The sequence below is a fragment of the Cololabis saira genome, chromosome 20, assembly GCF_033807715.1.
Source record: "Cololabis saira isolate AMF1-May2022 chromosome 20, fColSai1.1, whole genome shotgun sequence".
NCBI classification, from domain to species: Eukaryota; Metazoa; Chordata; class Actinopteri; order Beloniformes; family Belonidae; genus Cololabis; species Cololabis saira.
The window spans coordinates 5,626,698-5,644,847 of record NC_084606.1 but is presented as its reverse complement, the minus strand read 5'-3'; the positions used below and the strand labels follow the sequence as shown (position 1 = coordinate 5,644,847).

At 46.7% G+C, this 18,150-nt stretch overlaps 1 protein-coding gene across 1 annotated transcript in view; it reads left to right on the top strand.

The window, feature by feature from the left end:
* Positions 1 to 18,150, top strand: part of otud4 (OTU deubiquitinase 4) — a 49,267-nt gene that overhangs the window by 20,251 nt on the left and 10,866 nt on the right. The window contains exons 12-16 of the mRNA XM_061710815.1: positions 5,282 to 5,557; positions 7,260 to 7,365; positions 7,617 to 7,685; positions 12,052 to 12,652; positions 14,957 to 15,397. Coding sequence (XP_061566799.1) covers positions 5,282 to 5,557; positions 7,260 to 7,365; positions 7,617 to 7,685; positions 12,052 to 12,652; positions 14,957 to 15,397 — 1,493 coding nt within the window. The remainder of the gene's footprint in view (positions 1 to 5,281; positions 5,558 to 7,259; positions 7,366 to 7,616; positions 7,686 to 12,051; positions 12,653 to 14,956; positions 15,398 to 18,150) is intronic.

The following is an 18,150-nucleotide window of genomic DNA, read 5'->3' as shown; positions in this document are numbered from 1 at the left end:
TCTGGTGTGCAGACAGGTGTCTCTAGTGGTAACTCTCTGGTGTGCAGACAGGTGTCTCTAGTCCTAACTCTCTGGTGTGCAGACAGGTGTCTCTAGTGGTAACTCTCTGGTGTGCAGACAGGTGTCTCTAGTGGTAACTCTCTGGTGTGCAGACAGGTGTCTCTAGTCCTAACTCTCTGGTGTGTAGACGGGTGTCTCTAGTCCTAACTCTCTGGTGTGCAGACAGGTGTCTCTAGTCGTAACTCTCTGGTGTGCAGACAGGTGTCTCTAGTCGTAACTCTCTGGTGTGCAGACAGGTGTCTCTAGTCCTAACTCTCTGGTGTGCAGACAGGTGTCTCTAGTCGTAACTCTCTGGTGTGCAGAGAGGTGTCTCTACTGGTAACTCTCTGGTGTGCAGACAGGTGTCTAGTGGTAACTCTCTGGTGTGCAGACAGGTGTCTCTAGTCCTAACTCTCTCATGTGCAGACAGGTGTCTCTAGTGGTAACTCTCTGGTGTGCAGACAGGTGTCTCTAGTCCTAACTCTCTGGTGTGCAGACAGGTGTCTCTAGTCCTAACTCTCTGGTGTGCAGACAGGTGTCTCTAGTCCTAACTCTCTGGTGTGCAGACAGGTGTCTCTAGTGGTAACTCTCTGGTGTGCAGACAGGTGTCTCTAGTCCTAACTCTCTGGCGTGCAGACAGGTGTCTCTAGTGGTAACTCTCTGGTGTGCAGACAGGTGTCTCTAGTCCTAACTCTCTGGTGCACAGACAGGTGTCTCTAGTGGTAACTCTCTGGTGTGCAGACAGGTGTCTCTAGTCCTAACTCTCTGGTGTGCAGACAGGTGTCTCTAGTGGTAACTCTCTGGTGTGCAGACAGGTGTCTCTAGTCCTAACTCTCTGGTGTGCAGACAGGTGTCTCTAGTGGTAACTCTCTGGTGTGCAGACAGGTGTCTCTAGTCCTAACTCTCTGGTGTGCAGACAGGTGTCTCTAGTGGTAACTCTCTGGTGTGCAGACAGGTGTCTCTAGTCCTAACTCTCTGGTGTGCAGACAGGTGTCTCTAGTGGTAACTCTCTGGTGTGCAGACAGGTGTCTCTAGTCCTAACTCTCTGGTGTGCAGACAGGTGTCTCTAGTCCTAACTCTCTGGTGTGCAGACAGGTGTCTCTAGTCCTAACTCTCTGGTGTGCAGACAGGTGTCTCTAGTCCTAACTCTCTGGTGTGCAGACAGGTGTCTCTAGTGGTAACTCTGGTGCACAGACAGGTGTCTCTAGTGGTAACTCTCTGGTGTGCAGACAGGTGTCTCTAGTCGTAACTCTCTGGTGTGCAGACAGGTGTCTCTAGTCCTAACTCTCTGGTGTGCAGACAGGTGTCTCTAGTCGTAACTCTCTGGTGTGCAGAGAGGTGTCTCTACTGGTAACTCTCTGGTGTGCAGACAGGTGTCTAGTGGTAACTCTCTGGTGTGCAGACAGGTGTCTCTAGTCCTAACTCTCTCATGTGCAGACAGGTGTCTCTAGTGGTAACTCTCTGGTGTGCAGACAGGTGTCTCTAGTCCTAACTCTCTGGTGTGCAGACAGGTGTCTCTAGTCCTAACTCTCTGGTGTGCAGACAGGTGTCTCTAGTGGTAACTCTCTGGTGTGCAGACAGGTGTCTCTAGTCCTAACTCTCTGGCGTGCAGACAGGTGTCTCTAGTGGTAACTCTCTGGTGTGCAGACAGGTGTCTCTAGTCCTAACTCTCTGGTGCACAGACAGGTGTCTCTAGTGGTAACTCTCTGGTGTGCAGACAGGTGTCTCTAGTCCTAACTCTCTGGTGTGCAGACAGGTGTCTCTAGTGGTAACTCTCTGGTGTGCAGACAGGTGTCTCTAGTCCTAACTCTCTGGTGTGCAGACAGGTGTCTCTAGTCCTAACTCTCTGGTGTGCAGACAGGTGTCTCTAGTGGTAACTCTCTGGTGTGCAGACAGGTGTCTCTAGTCCTAACTCTCTGGTGTGCAGACAGGTGTCTCTAGTCCTAACTCTCTGGTGTGCAGACAGGTGTCTCTAGTGGTAACTCTCTGGTGTGCAGACAGGTGTCTCTAGTCCTAACTCTCTGGTGTGCAGACAGGTGTCTCTAGTGGTAACTCTCTGGTGTGCAGACAGGTGTCTCTAGTCCTAACTCTCTGGTGTGCAGACAGGTGTCTCTAGTGGTAACTCTCTGGTGTGCAGACAGGTGTCTCTAGTCCTAACTCTCTGGTGTGCAGACAGGTGTCTCTAGTGGTAACTCTCTGGTGTGCAGACAGGTGTCTCTAGTCCTAACTCTCTGGTGTGCAGACAGGTGTCTCTAGTCCTAACTCTCTGGTGTGCAGACAGGTGTCTCTAGTCCTAACTCTCTGGTGTGCAGACAGGTGTCTCTAGTCCTAACTCTCTGGTGTGCAGACAGGTGTCTCTAGTGGTAACTCTGGTGCACAGACAGGTGTCTCTAGTGGTAACTCTCTGGTGTGCAGACAGGTGTCTCTAATGGTAACTCTCTGGTGTGCAGACAGGTGTCTCTAGTGGTAACTCTCTGGTGTGCAGACAGGTGTCTCTAGTCCTAACTCTCTGGTGTGCAGACAGGTGTCTCTAGTCCTAACTCTCTGGTGTGCAGACAGGTGTCTCTAGTGGTAACTCTGGTGTGCAGACAGGTGTCTCTAGTCCTAACTCTCTGGTGTGCAGACAGGTGTCTCTAGTCCTAACTCTCTGGTGTGCAGTCAGGTGTCTCTAGTAGTAACTCTCTCATGTGCAGACAGGTGTCTCTAGTCCTAACTCTCTGGTGTGCAGACAGGTGTCTCTAGTGGTAACTCTCTGGTGTGCAGACAGGTGTCTCTAGTCCTAACTCTCTGGTGTGCAGACAGGTGTCTCTAGTCCTAACTCTCTGGTGTGCAGACAGGTGTCTCTAGTCCTAACTCTCTGGTGTGCAGACAGGTGTCTCTAGTCCTAACTCTCTGGTGTGCAGACAGGTGTCTCTAGTCCTAACTCTCTGGTGTGCAGACAGGTGTCTCTAGTCCTAACTCTCTGGTGTGCAGACAGGTGTCTCTAGTGGTAACTCTGGTGCGCAGACAGGTGTCTCTAGTGGTAACTCTCTGGTGTGCAGACAGGTGTCTCTAATGGTAACTCTCTGGTGTGCAGACAGGTGTCTCTAATGGTAACTCTCTGGTGTGCAGACAGGTGTCTCTAATGGTAACTCTCTGGTGTGCAGACAGGTGTCTCTAGTGGTTACTCTCTGGTGTGCAGACAGGTGTCTCTAGTCCTAACTCTCTGGTGTGCAGACAGGTGTCTCTAGTGGTAACTCTCTGGTGTGCAGACAGGTGTCTCTAGTGGTAACTCTCTGGTGTGCAGACAGGTGTCTCTAGTCCTAACTCTCTGGTGTGCAGACAGGTGTCTCTAGTCCTAACTCTCTGGTGTGCAGACATGTGTCTCTAGTCCTAACTCTCTGGTGTGCAGACAGGTGTCTCTAGTCCTAACTCTCTGGTGTGCAGACAGGTGTCTCTAGTGGTAACTCTCTGGTGTGCAGACAGGTGTCTCTAGTGGTAACTCTCTGGTGTGCAGACAGGTGTCTCTAGTGGTAACTCTCTGGTGTGCAGACAGGTGTCTCTAGTCCTAACTCTCTGGTGTACAGACAGGTGTCTCTAGTGGTAACTCTCTGGTGTGCAGACAGGTGTCTCTAGTCCTAACTCTCTGGTGTGCAGACAGGTGTCTCTAGTGGTAACTCTGGTGTGCAGACAGGTGTCTCTAGTCCTAACTCTCTGGTGTGCAGACAGGTGTCTCTAGTGGTAACTCTCTGGTGTGCAGACTGGTGTCTCTAGTGGTAACTCTCTGGTGTGCAGACAGGTGTCTCTAGTCGTAACTCTCTGGTGTGCAGACAGGTGTCTCTAGTCGTAACTCTCTGGTGTGCAGACAGGTGTCTCTAGTCCTAACTCTCTGGTGTGTAGACAGGTGTCTCTAGTGGTTACTCTCTGGTGTGCAGACAGGTGTCTCTAGTGGTAACTCTCTGGTGTGCAGACAGGTGTCTCTAGTGGTAACTCTCTGGTGTGCAGACAGGTGTCTCTAGTCCTAACTCTCTGGTGTGCAGACAGGTGTCTCTAGTCCTAACTCTCTGGTGTGCAGACAGGTGTCTCTAGTCGTAACTCTCTGGTGTGCAGACAGGTGTCTCTAGTCCTAACTCTCTGGTGTGCAGACAGGTGTCTCTAGTCCTAACTCTCTGGTGTGCAGACAGGTGTCTCTAATGGTAACTCTCTGGTGTGCAGACAGGTGTCTCTAGTGGTTACTCTCTGGTGTGCAGACAGGTGTCTCTAGTCCTAACTCTCTGGTGTGCAGACAGGTGTCTCTAGTGGTAACTCTCTGGTGTGCAGACAGGTGTCTCTAGTGGTAACTCTCTGGTGTGCAGACAGGTGTCTCTAGTCCTAACTCTCTGGTGTGCAGACAGGTGTCTCTAGTCCTAACTCTCTGGTGTGCAGACATGTGTCTCTAGTCCTAACTCTCTGGTGTGCAGACAGGTGTCTCTAGTCCTAACTCTCTGGTGTGCAGACAGGTGTCTCTAGTGGTAACTCTCTGGTGTGCAGACAGGTGTCTCTAGTGGTAACTCTCTGGTGTGCAGACAGGTGTCTCTAGTCCTAACTCTCTGGTGTACAGACAGGTGTCTCTAGTGGTAACTCTCTGGTGTGCAGACAGGTGTCTCTAGTGGTAACTCTCTGGTGTGCAGACAGGTGTCTCTAGTGGTAACTCTCTGGTGTGCAGACAGGTGTCTCTAGTCCTAACTCTCTGGTGTACAGACAGGTGTCTCTAGTGGTAACTCTCTGGTGTGCAGACAGGTGTCTCTAGTCCTAACTCTCTGGTGTGCAGACAGGTGTCTCTAGTGGTAACTCTGGTGTGCAGACAGGTGTCTCTAGTCCTAACTCTCTGGTGTGCAGACAGGTGTCTCTAGTGGTAACTCTCTGGTGTGCAGACTGGTGTCTCTAGTGGTAACTCTCTGGTGTGCAGACAGGTGTCTCTAGTCGTAACTCTCTGGTGTGCAGACAGGTGTCTCTAGTCGTAACTCTCTGGTGTGCAGACAGGTGTCTCTAGTCCTAACTCTCTGGTGTGTAGACAGGTGTCTCTAGTGGTTACTCTCTGGTGTGCAGACAGGTGTCTCTAGTGGTAACTCTCTGGTGTGCAGACAGGTGTCTCTAGTGGTAACTCTCTGGTGTGCAGACAGGTGTCTCTAGTCCTAACTCTCTGGTGTGCAGACAGGTGTCTCTAGTCGTAACTCTCTGGTGTGCAGACAGGTGTCTCTAGTCCTAACTCTCTGGTGTGCAGACAGGTGTCCCTGTGGAGTCTCCGCCCCCCCGGCGAGGACGACCGCTGGAGTCTGGTGGTCAACCGGGACAGGAAGTTGAGCAACGGGCACGGAGCGTCCGCCGCGCCCGCGTCGGAGGACCGGGCCAGAGGACGGGGACGGGGGCGGTCCGGCCCGGCGGCCGCCGCCGCGACGGTTTCCCCGGCAACCACGGCGGGCTCCAGCGGGCGCGTGCAGAAGCAGCACTCGTGGCCCCCGCAGGCGGGAGGAGACGAGCAGGGAGCCCCCAAAACCAGGTCAGCCCACGAGGGGGGGCTGGTATAAGGAGTATAAAAGTATAAGCAGTATAAAGGTATAAGCAGTATAAAGGTATGAGGAGGATAAAGGTAAAAGTATGAGGAGTATAAAAGTATAAGGAGTATAAAGGTATAAGTATGAGGAGTATAAAAGTATAAGGAGTATAAAGTTATAAGTATGAGGAGTATAAAAGTAGGAGTATAAAAGTATAAGCAGGATAAAAATGTATGAGGCATGAGGAGTATAAAAGTATCAGGTATGACCAGTATAAAAGTATAATGCAGGGGTGTCAAATGTGCGGCCCGAGAGAGATTTTCATGCGGCCCGCGAGAAGTTTCCAACGCAAAAAAACGAAATGTTAATTTACTACAAAGGAAGGCATAAATAATTGCCATGAATCGCAGCATATCCCATAATATATTTCTTCTACAAATCCATCGTTATTCCACAAAGAGAGCAGTTTTCGACATTTTTTTAGTTTTCTAGAATGCATTTGCCGATTTTATTTCTTTAAAGACGGTCGTTTATTTTTATTAACTGACTACTATTATATATTTTCGCAGGAAAGATATCACTGCTAAAAAAGATGAGAGAAGATATTTATTCAGAGAATTTCAGTTTTGAATACGAGGATAGTGACAAAGTAAAACAGTTAAAAGAGAATTGCTGACTTTTTCGGCACACTGGCGTAAATATCCGCGCCAATTTTTAAAAATAAATACACTTAATTGTACTGGAAAAATCTCTAAATCACAAAGAAACATTCGGATGTAATAAGAAAGATTTTGCTTTTAATTAAATATATAATAAAATATAAAAAAGCCAAATAAAAAAAAAACATACTTGTTAAAAGTATCTTACATACCGGTAATTTGAAAAAAAAAAAGAGAAATTTCAAGAAAAGATCCTGAAGAAATATATTTTACATAATTAGAGTGTAAACAAAGTGATATTTCCTTTAAAATTAACTAAACTGATATTGGATTAGATAACAATAGTAAAAAAAAAATTTGCACTGTTTTTGTTATTTTGAGCGAGAAATAAATTGGTCAAATTCGGCCCGCCGAGCAAAATTAGTTTGACACCCCTGGTATAAGGGGTATAAAACTATAAGTATGAGGTATGAGGAGTATAAAAGTATGAGTATAAAAGTATGAGGAGTGTAAAAGTATGAGGAGTGTAAAAGTATGAGGAGTGTAAAAGTATAAAGAGTGTAAAAGTATAAAGAGTGTAAAAGTATAAAGAGTATAAAAGTATGAGGAGTGTAAAAGTATAAAGAGTATAAAAGTATAAAGAGTATAAAAGTATAAAGAGTATAAAAGTATGAGGAGTGTAAAAGTATAAAGAGTATAAAAGTATAAAGAGTATAAAAGTATAAAGAGTATAAAAGTATGAGGAGTGTAAAAGTATAAAGAGTATAAAAGTATAAAGAGTATAAAAGTATGAGGAGTGTAAAAGTATAAAGAGTGTAAAAGTATAAAGGTATGAGGTATGAGGAGTATAAAAGTATGAGGAGTATAAAAGTATAAGTATGAGGAGTATAAAAGTATAAAGAGTATAAAAGTATAAGTATGAGGCGTATAAAAGTACGAGGTATGAGGAGTATAAAAGTATAAGTATGAGGAGTCCATCTAAGGTCTGTCCCGGTCCCAGCGCTGACGCCAGTTGTTTCCGTTGTTTCTCTGGTTTCCGTGTGGGCAGGAAGTCGGGCAGCGCGGCGGAGTTCGGCCTGACGGAGGAGGAGGAGACGGACCTGGCGCTGGTGGAGATCCAGCTCTGGGACGAGCTCAGCTTCCCGGCCCTGGGGGTGAGAACCGGGTCTAGAACCGGGTCTGGGGGGGGGGGGGTCCAGAACCGGGTCCAGAACCGGGTCTGGGGGGGGGGGGGGGTCCAGAACCGGGTCCAGAACCGGGTCTGGGGGGGGGGGGGGTCCAGAACCGGGTCCAGAACCGGGTCTGGGGGGGGGGGGGTCCAGAACCGGGTCTAGAACCGGGTCTGGGGGGGGGGGGTCCAGAACCGGGTCCAGAACCGGGTCTGATGACGATGTCTGTCTCTCAGCCTGCAGCCGCCGGAGACGGAGCCCGGAGGAAGCCGGTGGAGAGGAGGAGGTCCCAGAGGAACAAGACGGTGAGTGGTTGCCGTGGTTACGGGCGATGCAGCAGCTGCCAACGTCCGACCTGACTCGGTGGCGCAGTTACGAGCTCCGGATCCGCTACGTGAGGTTGGCGCGGGAACATTTCCCGGGAGTGAAGAAGCAGGAGTCCTGGACCTGGACCTGGTCCTGGACCTGGTCCTGGACCTGGTCCTTGTCCAGGTCCTGAGGTCTCCGATCACTCCGAGTTACAGCGACTTTGCTCTTTTATTTCTCACGTTTGCATCTCGATAATCCCGTCGGCACAACTTGTCTTTATTTCTGCAGCGGAGGAATCAGATCATGATGCTTCATGTTTTAAATATAAGTTTATATTGTTCATATTGTTATATACTTATATACTTATGAAAGAGGTGATCGGGGACATCCACAATGTGTAAAACTCAATAAACGTGTACATTGGTCTTAATCCGTCAGTATATAATACGCGCAGTGTTGTACTAGTTACTGAAAAATAGTAACTAGTTATCGTTACTAGTTACTTCATTAAAAAAGTAACTCAGTTAGTAACTCAGTTACTTAGACCAAAAAGTAATGCGTTACTATGAAAAGTAACTATTGAGTTACTTTAAATAAAAACATTTTTTTAAATGCTCCCATTAATGCCCCTCTAGCCTTCATTTCAGCAGGTACTGTATGGATTTGCATTCTGCATCGTGTTCTGCATTCTGATTGGCTAAACAGTCTCCCCGCTTCTTCACTTCCTGTGTCAATAACGTTGGTTGCTTAGCAACAAGCTGAGAACGGCCAATGAGCTTCAGCAGCAGCTGAAGAACGGGACTCTTTGATGAATCCGTCATTACAGTCTCAGATATAATCCATGTCGGTTTATAACAATCTTTTTGCCCAGAAGAAAAAACAGCGACAAAACGACCCATAACTATTTTCTTCTCTTGAAAAAACACAGCTGCACCGCGGCTTTAGGAGAAAAAGACGCTACAGAGTCGGGATGCAGCGGCTCAGACGAGCAGTGGAATACGTGCGAGGCGGGGCTTAGCTCCGCAATTTGAAGCCTTTTTAATTGTAAAAAGAATTTCACTTACCATAGGTTCTTTTTGGAACGTAACCACTGCGAAAAACGAGGGATTACTGTAATGACAATATCTCCACGTTGCGAAACTCGCCGTCTCTCAGCTCTCCATGACCGCGGTGAAGTTAGTTTTATGTTGGATATTCGACAGACGTTCGCTCTGGGGGCATTTCTGTCGAATATCCAACGTAAAACTAACTTCACCGCGGTCTCGGCATGACCGTCATGTTTTTGAAAGCACACACACATCCACACTACATTTCCTCCGGTCTCCGCATGCAGGGAAAAAAGCTTCACTGTAGCCAGAAATAACGGAGTAACGCACCTTTGGTAACGGTAACTGCGTTACTGAATTTAAAAAGTAATGCGTTAGAGTATTAGTTACCGCAAAACTAACAGCGTTACTGTAACGCGTTAGTCCCAACACTCAATACGCGTGACAATAAAACAGAACGAGGAGCCGTTTTTCATCCACCAACTTAAGTTCTGCTGTCGGTTCTTAAAATACAAACCAGAAAAGCAGAGTGTAATGATGCACTACCGCCCATAAACATTCACAAACCCGTACAATTATAATAAAACCACAACTCTTCACAGAACACAACACAAAGCAAAGAACAACATTACCCATAATGCACTGCAGTTTAAATCAGAAGAAATGCCCCCAAATAAATCATTTTTTCCAGGCCTCAACTTTTGACAGAACTATCTCCAGCTCACAGCCGATGTTTTTTTAATTAGGTGCGAAGGCCCTATTGTATCTGTAGGAATTCTTTTCCTTGAAATGTCTTAATGAGGGCTTTTTTGCCCCCTAAACGTGCCCCAAAAGTCACCAAATTTTGCACCAGGCCTGGTGAAAAATTTGCATTTACATTAATGGGTGAGGCCTAACGGCTCAACAGCGCCCCCTAGAAAACTTTGTGCCTCAAGCCCCACAATACGGTTTGACGTACATGCACGAAAATCGGTAAACACCTGTATCATGTCGCAACTTAAAGAAAAGTCTCTTGGTGCCATGGCCGAAACCGAACAGGAAGTCGGCCATTTTCAATTAATTGTGTAATTTTGGCGCAATTTATGCCATTTTCACGTGTCATACTTTAATGAACTCCTCCTAGCAGGATCGTCCGTTCGACATAAAACTTGCTCAGGAGACACAAAAGACGTTAACGATGAAAAGTTATCAAAATTGTGATTTTTCATGAAATGGCGTGGCCGTGGCGCCGCGTCAAACTTCAACGTTAAACAGGAAGTGATACTAGTAGCTGATTGGCCGATATTTGATAGATCCTACTTTCTGCTATAACTTTTGAATGGCTTGACTTAGAGAGTCGGGGGTGGTGTCATCGGACTCGGTTTTGAGTCCTTGACCATAATTGAATAATAATAATACACATTGAAGCTGCAGTCTGTCTGCGGTGAACACTGACACACCGGGTCGGAGCGGATTTGGTCATGATGTTTAAACTGTGTTTTGTGATTAATAAGCACGGTTTTTAATTATTTTGTGTTGGATCAATGTAGCAAATAAGATAGTTCAGACCATCCAACCATCAGTTACTGTTCCACATGAGCAGAATTCAGGTAGAAACATTTAGTTCAGGTAGAAATATTTAGTTCAGGTAAAAACAGCAGTCAGATCAGCAAAAATGTCAGTTTGCTGGATGAAATATATTAATTCCTGATAAAATAAGTTTGTTAGTGCACAGCTCTGCTCCTGTACGCATGTGAATGAGTGTACGTTTGTGTGAACATGAAAGTACAATCTGCATTGAGGCTTCTCGCTTCGGGAATCCCGGTCTGTGATTGGACGCTGCCTCGGCGTCGCCGCTGCTCATTTGCAGAAAGTTCAGATTTTTCAACTTCAAATTGACGCTCTGGACGCCTCCGACACGTCTCGCTAGTGCTGGGCGGTATACCGGTTCATACCGAATGCCGGTGTTTATTTTTCTTATGATATGAATTTTTCATATACCGTAATACCGGTGAGTATGTACAGTAGCGTACACAACGTTGGGAACGCCGCGCGGCGCTACGTTCCGCGACGCGGTGGAACGTAGCGCCGCTGGACACTGTTTGTGAGGGGACTGTTTAGCAGTAGTGATGCACTGATTGTTTGGTAACCAAAATTGTTCGGCCGAAAATGCCAAAAAAACACTTACGAACCATTAATAACGGCGTTGTAATATAAGGAAATAGACTGGCCGCTCCCGTAACGGTTGCACCACAAACATAAATCGTTGGCCAACCAAAAAGTTACCACATAAGAATTTTACCAACATTCACCAGGAGGTGGAACCAAAACAACATAATGCTGGGAAATTAAAAAATTTTCAGTTTTTTATGTTCAATAAATATTTTCTAGCTTGTAATTTTGTAAAAGATTTTTTTCTTTGAAAAGCCTAAATCAAATTTATTTGAAAATGCATCCTCCTCATGACAGTAAAATAGGCCATTCTAAGCCAATTTACTGCAGCAATTCCTTTCCAAATCATTAGAAAATGTGGTTAACACCCAGTTGTGCATGAAAAAAAAAATACCATGATATACCGTGAAACCGATATAATTTTGAAAAATACCGTGATATACATTTTTGGTCATACCGCCCAGCACTACGTCTCGCAGCAGCTCTCATAGAACAGGGGTCGGCAACCCGCGGCTCTAGAGCCACATGCGGCTCTTTAGCGCCGCCCTAGTGGCTCCTGGAGCTTTTTCAAAAATGTTTGACCTTTTTTTTTTTCCTTTTTTTTCTTCTTTTTTCTCCTTTTTTTAATCTTTTTTTTCCCTTTTTTTTAAATCTTTTTTTTCCTTTTTTTCTCTTTTCTTTTTTCTCATTTTTCTTTTTTTCCTTTTTTTCTCTTTTCTTTTTTCTCTTTTTTTCTTTTTTTCCTTTTTTTTTTCCTTTTTTTCTCTTTTTCCTTTCCTAATCTCGACATTTCAACTTTTTTCTCAACATTTCGACTTTTTTCTCAAGATTGTACTTCAACATTAACTTTGACATTTTCACCTTTTTTCTCGAAATTTTGACTTTTTTCTCCAAGTGCATAATGAAAAAAAATTCATTGTAAGGCTTATACAAGACTTTTCATTTTTTGCGGCTCCAGACATATTTGTTTTTTGTGTTTTTGGTTAAATATGGCTCTTTCAACATTTTGGGTTGCAGACCCCTGTCATAGACAATGAATGGCAGCCGGACGCCTGTGACACTTTCAGTTTGAATCCAGGGTCAGTTTTTCACCTGGTTGGAACGAACGTTTGTTGGTTTGTTTGTTTTTGTTTTTGTCACATGACGTGTTGTTTTCTATTTTCAGGACAGTCCCGTCGAGGTGGTGGGGGCGGCGTCTCCCCCGGCGGGAGACAAGCCTCCACCCTCCACCCCGCCTCCATCTTCACCAGTAGCCAGTACCACGGCCGGCTCCCCGTCCGCCTGGTCCAACGTCCTCAAAGGTCCCACCACCGCCACGGCGCCAGGCTCCGCCCCCAGCCCTGCCCTCGACCCGGCCTCCCCGCCCGCTAAACCCCGCCCCTCCACCCCCCCTCCAGAAGGGGCGTCGCCCAACCCCATCCTGCCCCCCGCCAGCTTCCCCTCCTCCATCCTCCTCCCGGCTGCCTCGTCACCGCCGGCCTCGCCCCCGGCCCCGCCCCCGACTCTGGCCCCGCCCCCAGCTCCGGCCCAGACCCCGGCTCCGGCCCCGCCCCCGGCTCTGGCGCCGCCCCCGGCTCTGGCCCCGCCCCCGACTCTGGCCCCGCTCTCGGCTCTGGCGCCGACCTTCATCGCCCCCATCGCCCCCTCCCCCGGCGCCGCCCGGAGCTTCCAGCGCTCGTTTTCCCCCCTCCTCCCCCCGTCCCCCAGCCCCCCTCCCGCCTCACCTGTGGCTCCTCCTCCTCAGGGGAAAGAGACTCCGCCCACAAGTAAGAAATCAGCCCATTAGCGAGTCGTTTATGTGTAATTGAGTGCGTTTACATGGGAAGTTTAATTCCTCTTTAATTCAGAATTAAAATTAAATCCGATTTTAAAATCAGTAAAAATTATTATGTAAACTAGGCCTGTGTTGAAAAAATCGATTTTCTGATTCTAAATCGATTCTCATATTAATTCCTAAAAATCGATTTGTATGTCTAAAGATCGATTTTTTTTTTTTTTTTTTTTTTTTTTTAATTAAAAAAAATATTATTTTTTTTCATCATTACATTTTTGCCTGGTGAACTTTAATCCAAGTAGTTTTGAAAACTCCTGAACTAAATTAACGTTTCTTTAGAGAAAATGCTGGACATTTCAGCTTAAATTTCTAAATGTTATATTAGTTCAATGAAGTTCATATTATCTATATTTACTATAGCTTGTTTGGTTTCTCTGTTATCGGACACGGTTTGTCATGAAATACATGAAAAATGCCGGTGCTTCATGTCCAGCTGTTTGTCTGGTGACAGAATAAATCAGATAAGCTAAAATAATTAGTTTACTGCTTGAGCTGCTGCAATTTCTTTCTTTTTTTGCACTTTAAATGGATATTGAAATGCCTATTTGAGTTATTTATTTCTTGGTTATTTCACAATAATTATTGTGAAATTATTATTTCAATAGTTATTTTACAGTCATATAATCCAGGCAACACTAACCCAAATCAATATCGAATCGGATCGAATCAAATGGTGATAATCGATTCTGAATCTTAAGAATCGAATCGATTCTTGACATTTGAATCGATACCCAGCGCTAATGTAAACACCTAATTCGGAATGAAAATGGCCATTCCGAATTAAACTTAATTCCGAAGTGGCTGGTTTATTCCAATTTTAAATAATTCCGCCATCATGTATGCACTCATTCCGCTTTAAATTAATTCCGCGGTGCGTCCGAAATGCCGTACTATTAATTATAATTCGGCACACTTTTGAGTAAATATCAGTAGTGTGCATTAATTCGGACGTACTATTAAGAACGCACACGGCACTTCCTGATGTTGGGAGGAAGTGACGTGTCACAGCAGCGGTAGCAGCTGTTACCATGGTAACAGGAGTCGTTACCATGGTAACAGGAGCAGTAGCAGCAGTTACCATGGTAACAGGAGTCGTTACCATGGTAACAGCAGTAGTAGCAGGCAGTTTATTCTGGCCCAAACAAGATGACATTATATAATATTATTATATACGAATATTATAACATTAATATTATATAATAATAATAATATTATACTTATGACATATACGTATCACTTAGCAACCAAACGCCGCTGCATTGCATCGTGGGAAGTTTCTGCTCGGCTAGTGTCCATCAATCCACACTAATAAATTTCTCCAGAATGAGTATGGATAGCGCATATTATTGAGAACGTTCTAATGTTTCAGACGCACTAAAAAATCTCACATACTCATTTTGCTACTCATTAGGGTGGAAGGATGAGATTTCGGACGCAGCCCCGGTATTTCTTTCTTTCTGCTCGTTCCCTCGCCCGTCTGTCTCCATGACGCTTATATTCTGCGCTGGGCTTGTTTTCCAAACAAAGTTTCAAGATGCAGCAGCAGTAAACGGTGGTCAAGAGCAGAGACCATTTATTTAATAAATAGAAATCATTAAAAGAACAGATGGAAACAGGAAACATCAAAATTGTGAGCTTTTCAAAGTTGTAGCGGCTAAGTTTGTTTTTCTTCCGGTAGTTTAACTTCCGGTCCCCCCCCTATCCAATCAGAACCTTCTAAACCCCCAGACCTGGAGAGGAATTGGAGAAAGACCAGCAAACGTGTTTTCCATGTAAACCTCAATTCAGAATTACTATTTCCATCTAAACTGGAAGGAAAATATGGAGGATTTTTTGTGCCAAAATTAAATAAATAAATACATCATTAATAATTAAATGGGAATGAAATATATAATTAATTAAATGTCAATTAATTAAAATTAGAATTAAATATGTCATTAATTAATTAAAATACAATTAATTTTAAGTAAAAAAAAAAATTTATTATTTCAGCATTTAATTATTTAATGACACATTTAATTAATGATTTTGTGTTGCTGCGTGTGAATCATGAAATGTAAAACTGTCAGTTTCTCTCGACATATATTTCATTCCCATTTTAATTAATGAATGATGTATTTATTTATTTATTTAATTTTGGCACAAAAAATCCTCCATAGGAAAATAGTTAATTCTGAATAATTCAGAATTAAAAAACATCCCGTAACCGTGGTAACTGTTTCCATCTCTCTTGCAGATTCTCCGGCGGCACCTCGGACCTTCCAGAACCAGAGCTTTGAGTCCTGGATCCTTCCCCGAGTCTCCGCGGCTCAGAACCAGAACCAGGACCAGAACCAGAACCAGACTCTGGTCATGGAGGTGCAGAGTGAGGTCCAGTCCTCAGACCCGCAGACCGGCACCGAGCCGGACCCGGAACTGGACCCGGAACCGGTCCACCCCGCCCCCCAGAACCGGGCCGAGACCCCCCAGAACCAGACCGAGGCCCCCCAGAACCGGGCCGAGACCCCCCAGAACCAGACCGAGGCCCCCCAGAACCGGGCCCCCCACCAGAACCTGCTGCAGCTGACCCAGCTGTACCAGGACCCGCTGTTCCCGGGCTTCCCCCAGGACCGGCAGGGCCAGGTGGCCCAGATCCCCCCGCTGTCGGCCAGCAGGACCGGTTCTGACCTGCCGCCAGGTAGGAATGGGTGATATTTTACCGTTCACGATAAACCGTCAAAAAAATTCCTCACGATAAGAATTTGTATCTCACGGTAAAAACGATAAATTCTTTTTGTGTAAAGATGATTTATGGTTCTGTGTTAAATCCACGCACAACGGGAAGGAAGGAAGGAAGGAAGGAAGGAAGGAAGGAAGGAAGGAAGGAAGGGTGGAAGGAAGGAAGGAAGGAAGGGAGGGAGGGAGGAAGGAAGGAAGGAAGGAAGGGAGGGAGGGAGGGAGGGAGGGAGGGAGGGAGGGAGGGAGGGAGGGAGGGAGGGAGGGAGGGAGGGAGGGAGGGAGGGAGGGAGGGAGGAAGGAAGGAAGGAAGGAAGGAAGGAAGGAAGGAAGGAAGGAAGGAAGGAAGGAAGGAAGGAAGGAAGGAAGGAAGGAAGGAAGGAAGGAAGGAAGGAAGGAAGGAAGGAAGGAAGGGAGGGAGGAAGCCTGAAGGAAGGAAGGGAGGGAGGGAGGGAGGAAGCCTGAAGGAAGGAAGGAAGGAAAGAAGGAAGGGAGCCTGAAGGAAGGAAGGAAGGAAAGAAGGAAGGGAGCCTGAAGGAAGGAAGGAAGGAAAGAAGGAAGGGAGCCTGAAGGAAGGAAGGAAGGAAAGAAGGAAGGGAGCCTGAAGGAAGGAAGGAAGGAAGGAAAGAAGGAAGGGAGCCTGAAGGAAGGAAGGAAAGAAGGAAGGGAGCCTGAAGGAAGGAAGGAAGGAAGGAAGGAAGGAAGGAAGGGAGCAAGGAAGGAAGGAAGGAAGGAAGGAAGGAAGGAAGGAAGGAAGGAAGGGAGCCGGAAGGAAGGAAGGAAGGAAGGAAGGAAGGAAGGAAGGGAGCCTGAAGGAAGGAAGGAAGGAAGGAAGGAAGGAAGGAAGGAAGGGAGCCTGAAAGAAGGAAGGAAGGAAGGAAGGGAGCCTGAAAGAAGGGAGGAAGGAAGGAAGGAAAGAAGGAAGGGAGCCTGAAAGAAGGAAGGAAGGAAGGGAGCCTGAAAGAAGGAAGGAAGGAAGGGAGCCTGAAAGAAGGAAGGAAGGAAGGAAGGAAGTGAGCCTGAAAGAAGGAAGGAAGGAAGGAAGGAAGGAAGGGAGCCTGAAAGAAGGAAGGAAGGGAGCCTGAAGGAAGGAAGGAAGGAAGGAAGGAAGGAAGGAAGGAAGGAAGGAAGGAAGGAAGGAAGGAAGGAAGGAAGGAAGGAAGGAAGGAAGGAAGGAAGGAAGGAAGGAAGGAAGGAAGGAAGGAAGGAAGGAAGGAAGGAAGGAAGGAAGGGAGGGAGGGAGGGAGGGAGGGAGGGAGGGAGGGAGGGAGGGAGGGAGGAAGCCTGAAGGAAGGAAGGAAGGAAAGAAGGAAGGGAGCCTGAAGGAAGGAAGGAAGGAAAGAAGGAAGGGAGCCTGAAGGAAGGAAGGAAGGAAAGAAGGAAGGGAGCCTGAAGGAAGGAAGGAAGGAAAGAAGGAAGGGAGCCTGAAGGAAGGAAGTAAGGAAAGAAGGAAGGGAGCCTGAAGGAAGGAAGGAAGGAAAGAAGGAAGGGAGCCTGAAGGAAGGAAGGAAGGAAAGAAGGAAGGGAGCCTGAAGGAAGGAAGGAAGGAAAGAAGGAAGGGAGCCTGAAGGAAGGAAGGAAGGGAGCAAGGAAGGAAAGAAGGAAGGGAGCCTGAAGGAAGGAAGGAAGGAAGGAAGGAAGGAAGGAAGGAAGGAAGGAAGGAAGGAAGGAAGGAAGGAAGGAAGGAAGGAAGGAAGGAAGGAAGGAAGGAAGGAAGGAAGGAAGGAAGGAAGGAAGGAAGGAAGGGAGCCTGAAAGAAGGAAGGAAGGAAGGGAGCCGGAAGGAAGGAAGGAAGGAAGGGAGCCGGAAGGAAGGAAGGAAGGAAGGAAGGAAGGGAGCCTGAAAGAAGGAAGGAAGGGAGGAAGGGAGGGAGGGAGGGAGGGAGGAAGCCTGAAAGAAGGAAGGAAGGGAGCCTGAAGGAAGGAAGGAAGGAAGGAAGGAAGGAAGGAAGGAAGGAAGGAAGGAAGGAAGGAAGGAAGGAAGGAAGGAAGGAAGGAAGGAAGGAAGGGAGCCTGAAAGAAGGAAGGAAGGAAGGAAGGAAGGAAGGGAGCCTGAAAGAAGGAAGGAAGGGAGCCTGAAAGAAGGAAGGAAGGAAGGAAGGAAGGGAGCCTGAAAGAAGGAAGGAAGGAAGGAAGGAAGGAAGGGAGCCTGAAAGAAGGAAGGAAGGAAGGAAGGGAGCCTGAAAGAAGGAAGGAAGGAAGGAAGGAAGGAAGGAAGGAAGGAAGGAAGGAAGGAAGGAAGGAAGGAAGGAAGGAAGGAAGGAAGGAAGGAAGGAAGGAAGGAAGGAAGGAAGGAAGGAAGGAAGGAAGGAAGGAAGGGAGGGAGGGAGGGAGGGAGGAAGCCTGAAGGAAGGAAGGAAGGAAAGAAGGAAGGGAGCCTGAAGGAAGGAAGGAAGGAAAGAAGGAAGGGAGCCTGAAGGAAGGAAGGAAGGAAGGAAAGAAGGAAGGGAGCCTGAAGGAAGGAAGGAAGGAAAGAAGGAAGGGAGCCTGAAGGAAGGAAGGAAGGAAAGAAGGAAGGGAGCCTGAAGGAAGGAAGGAAGGAAAGAAGGAAGGGAGCCTGAAGGAAGGAAGGAAGGAAAGAAGGAAGGGAGCCTGAAGGAAGGAAGGAAGGAAGGAAGGGAGCCTGAAAGAAGGGAGCCTGAAGGAAGGAAAGAAGGAAGGAAGGAAGGAAGGAAGGAAGGAAGGGAGCCTGAAAGAAGGAAGGAAGGAAGGAAGG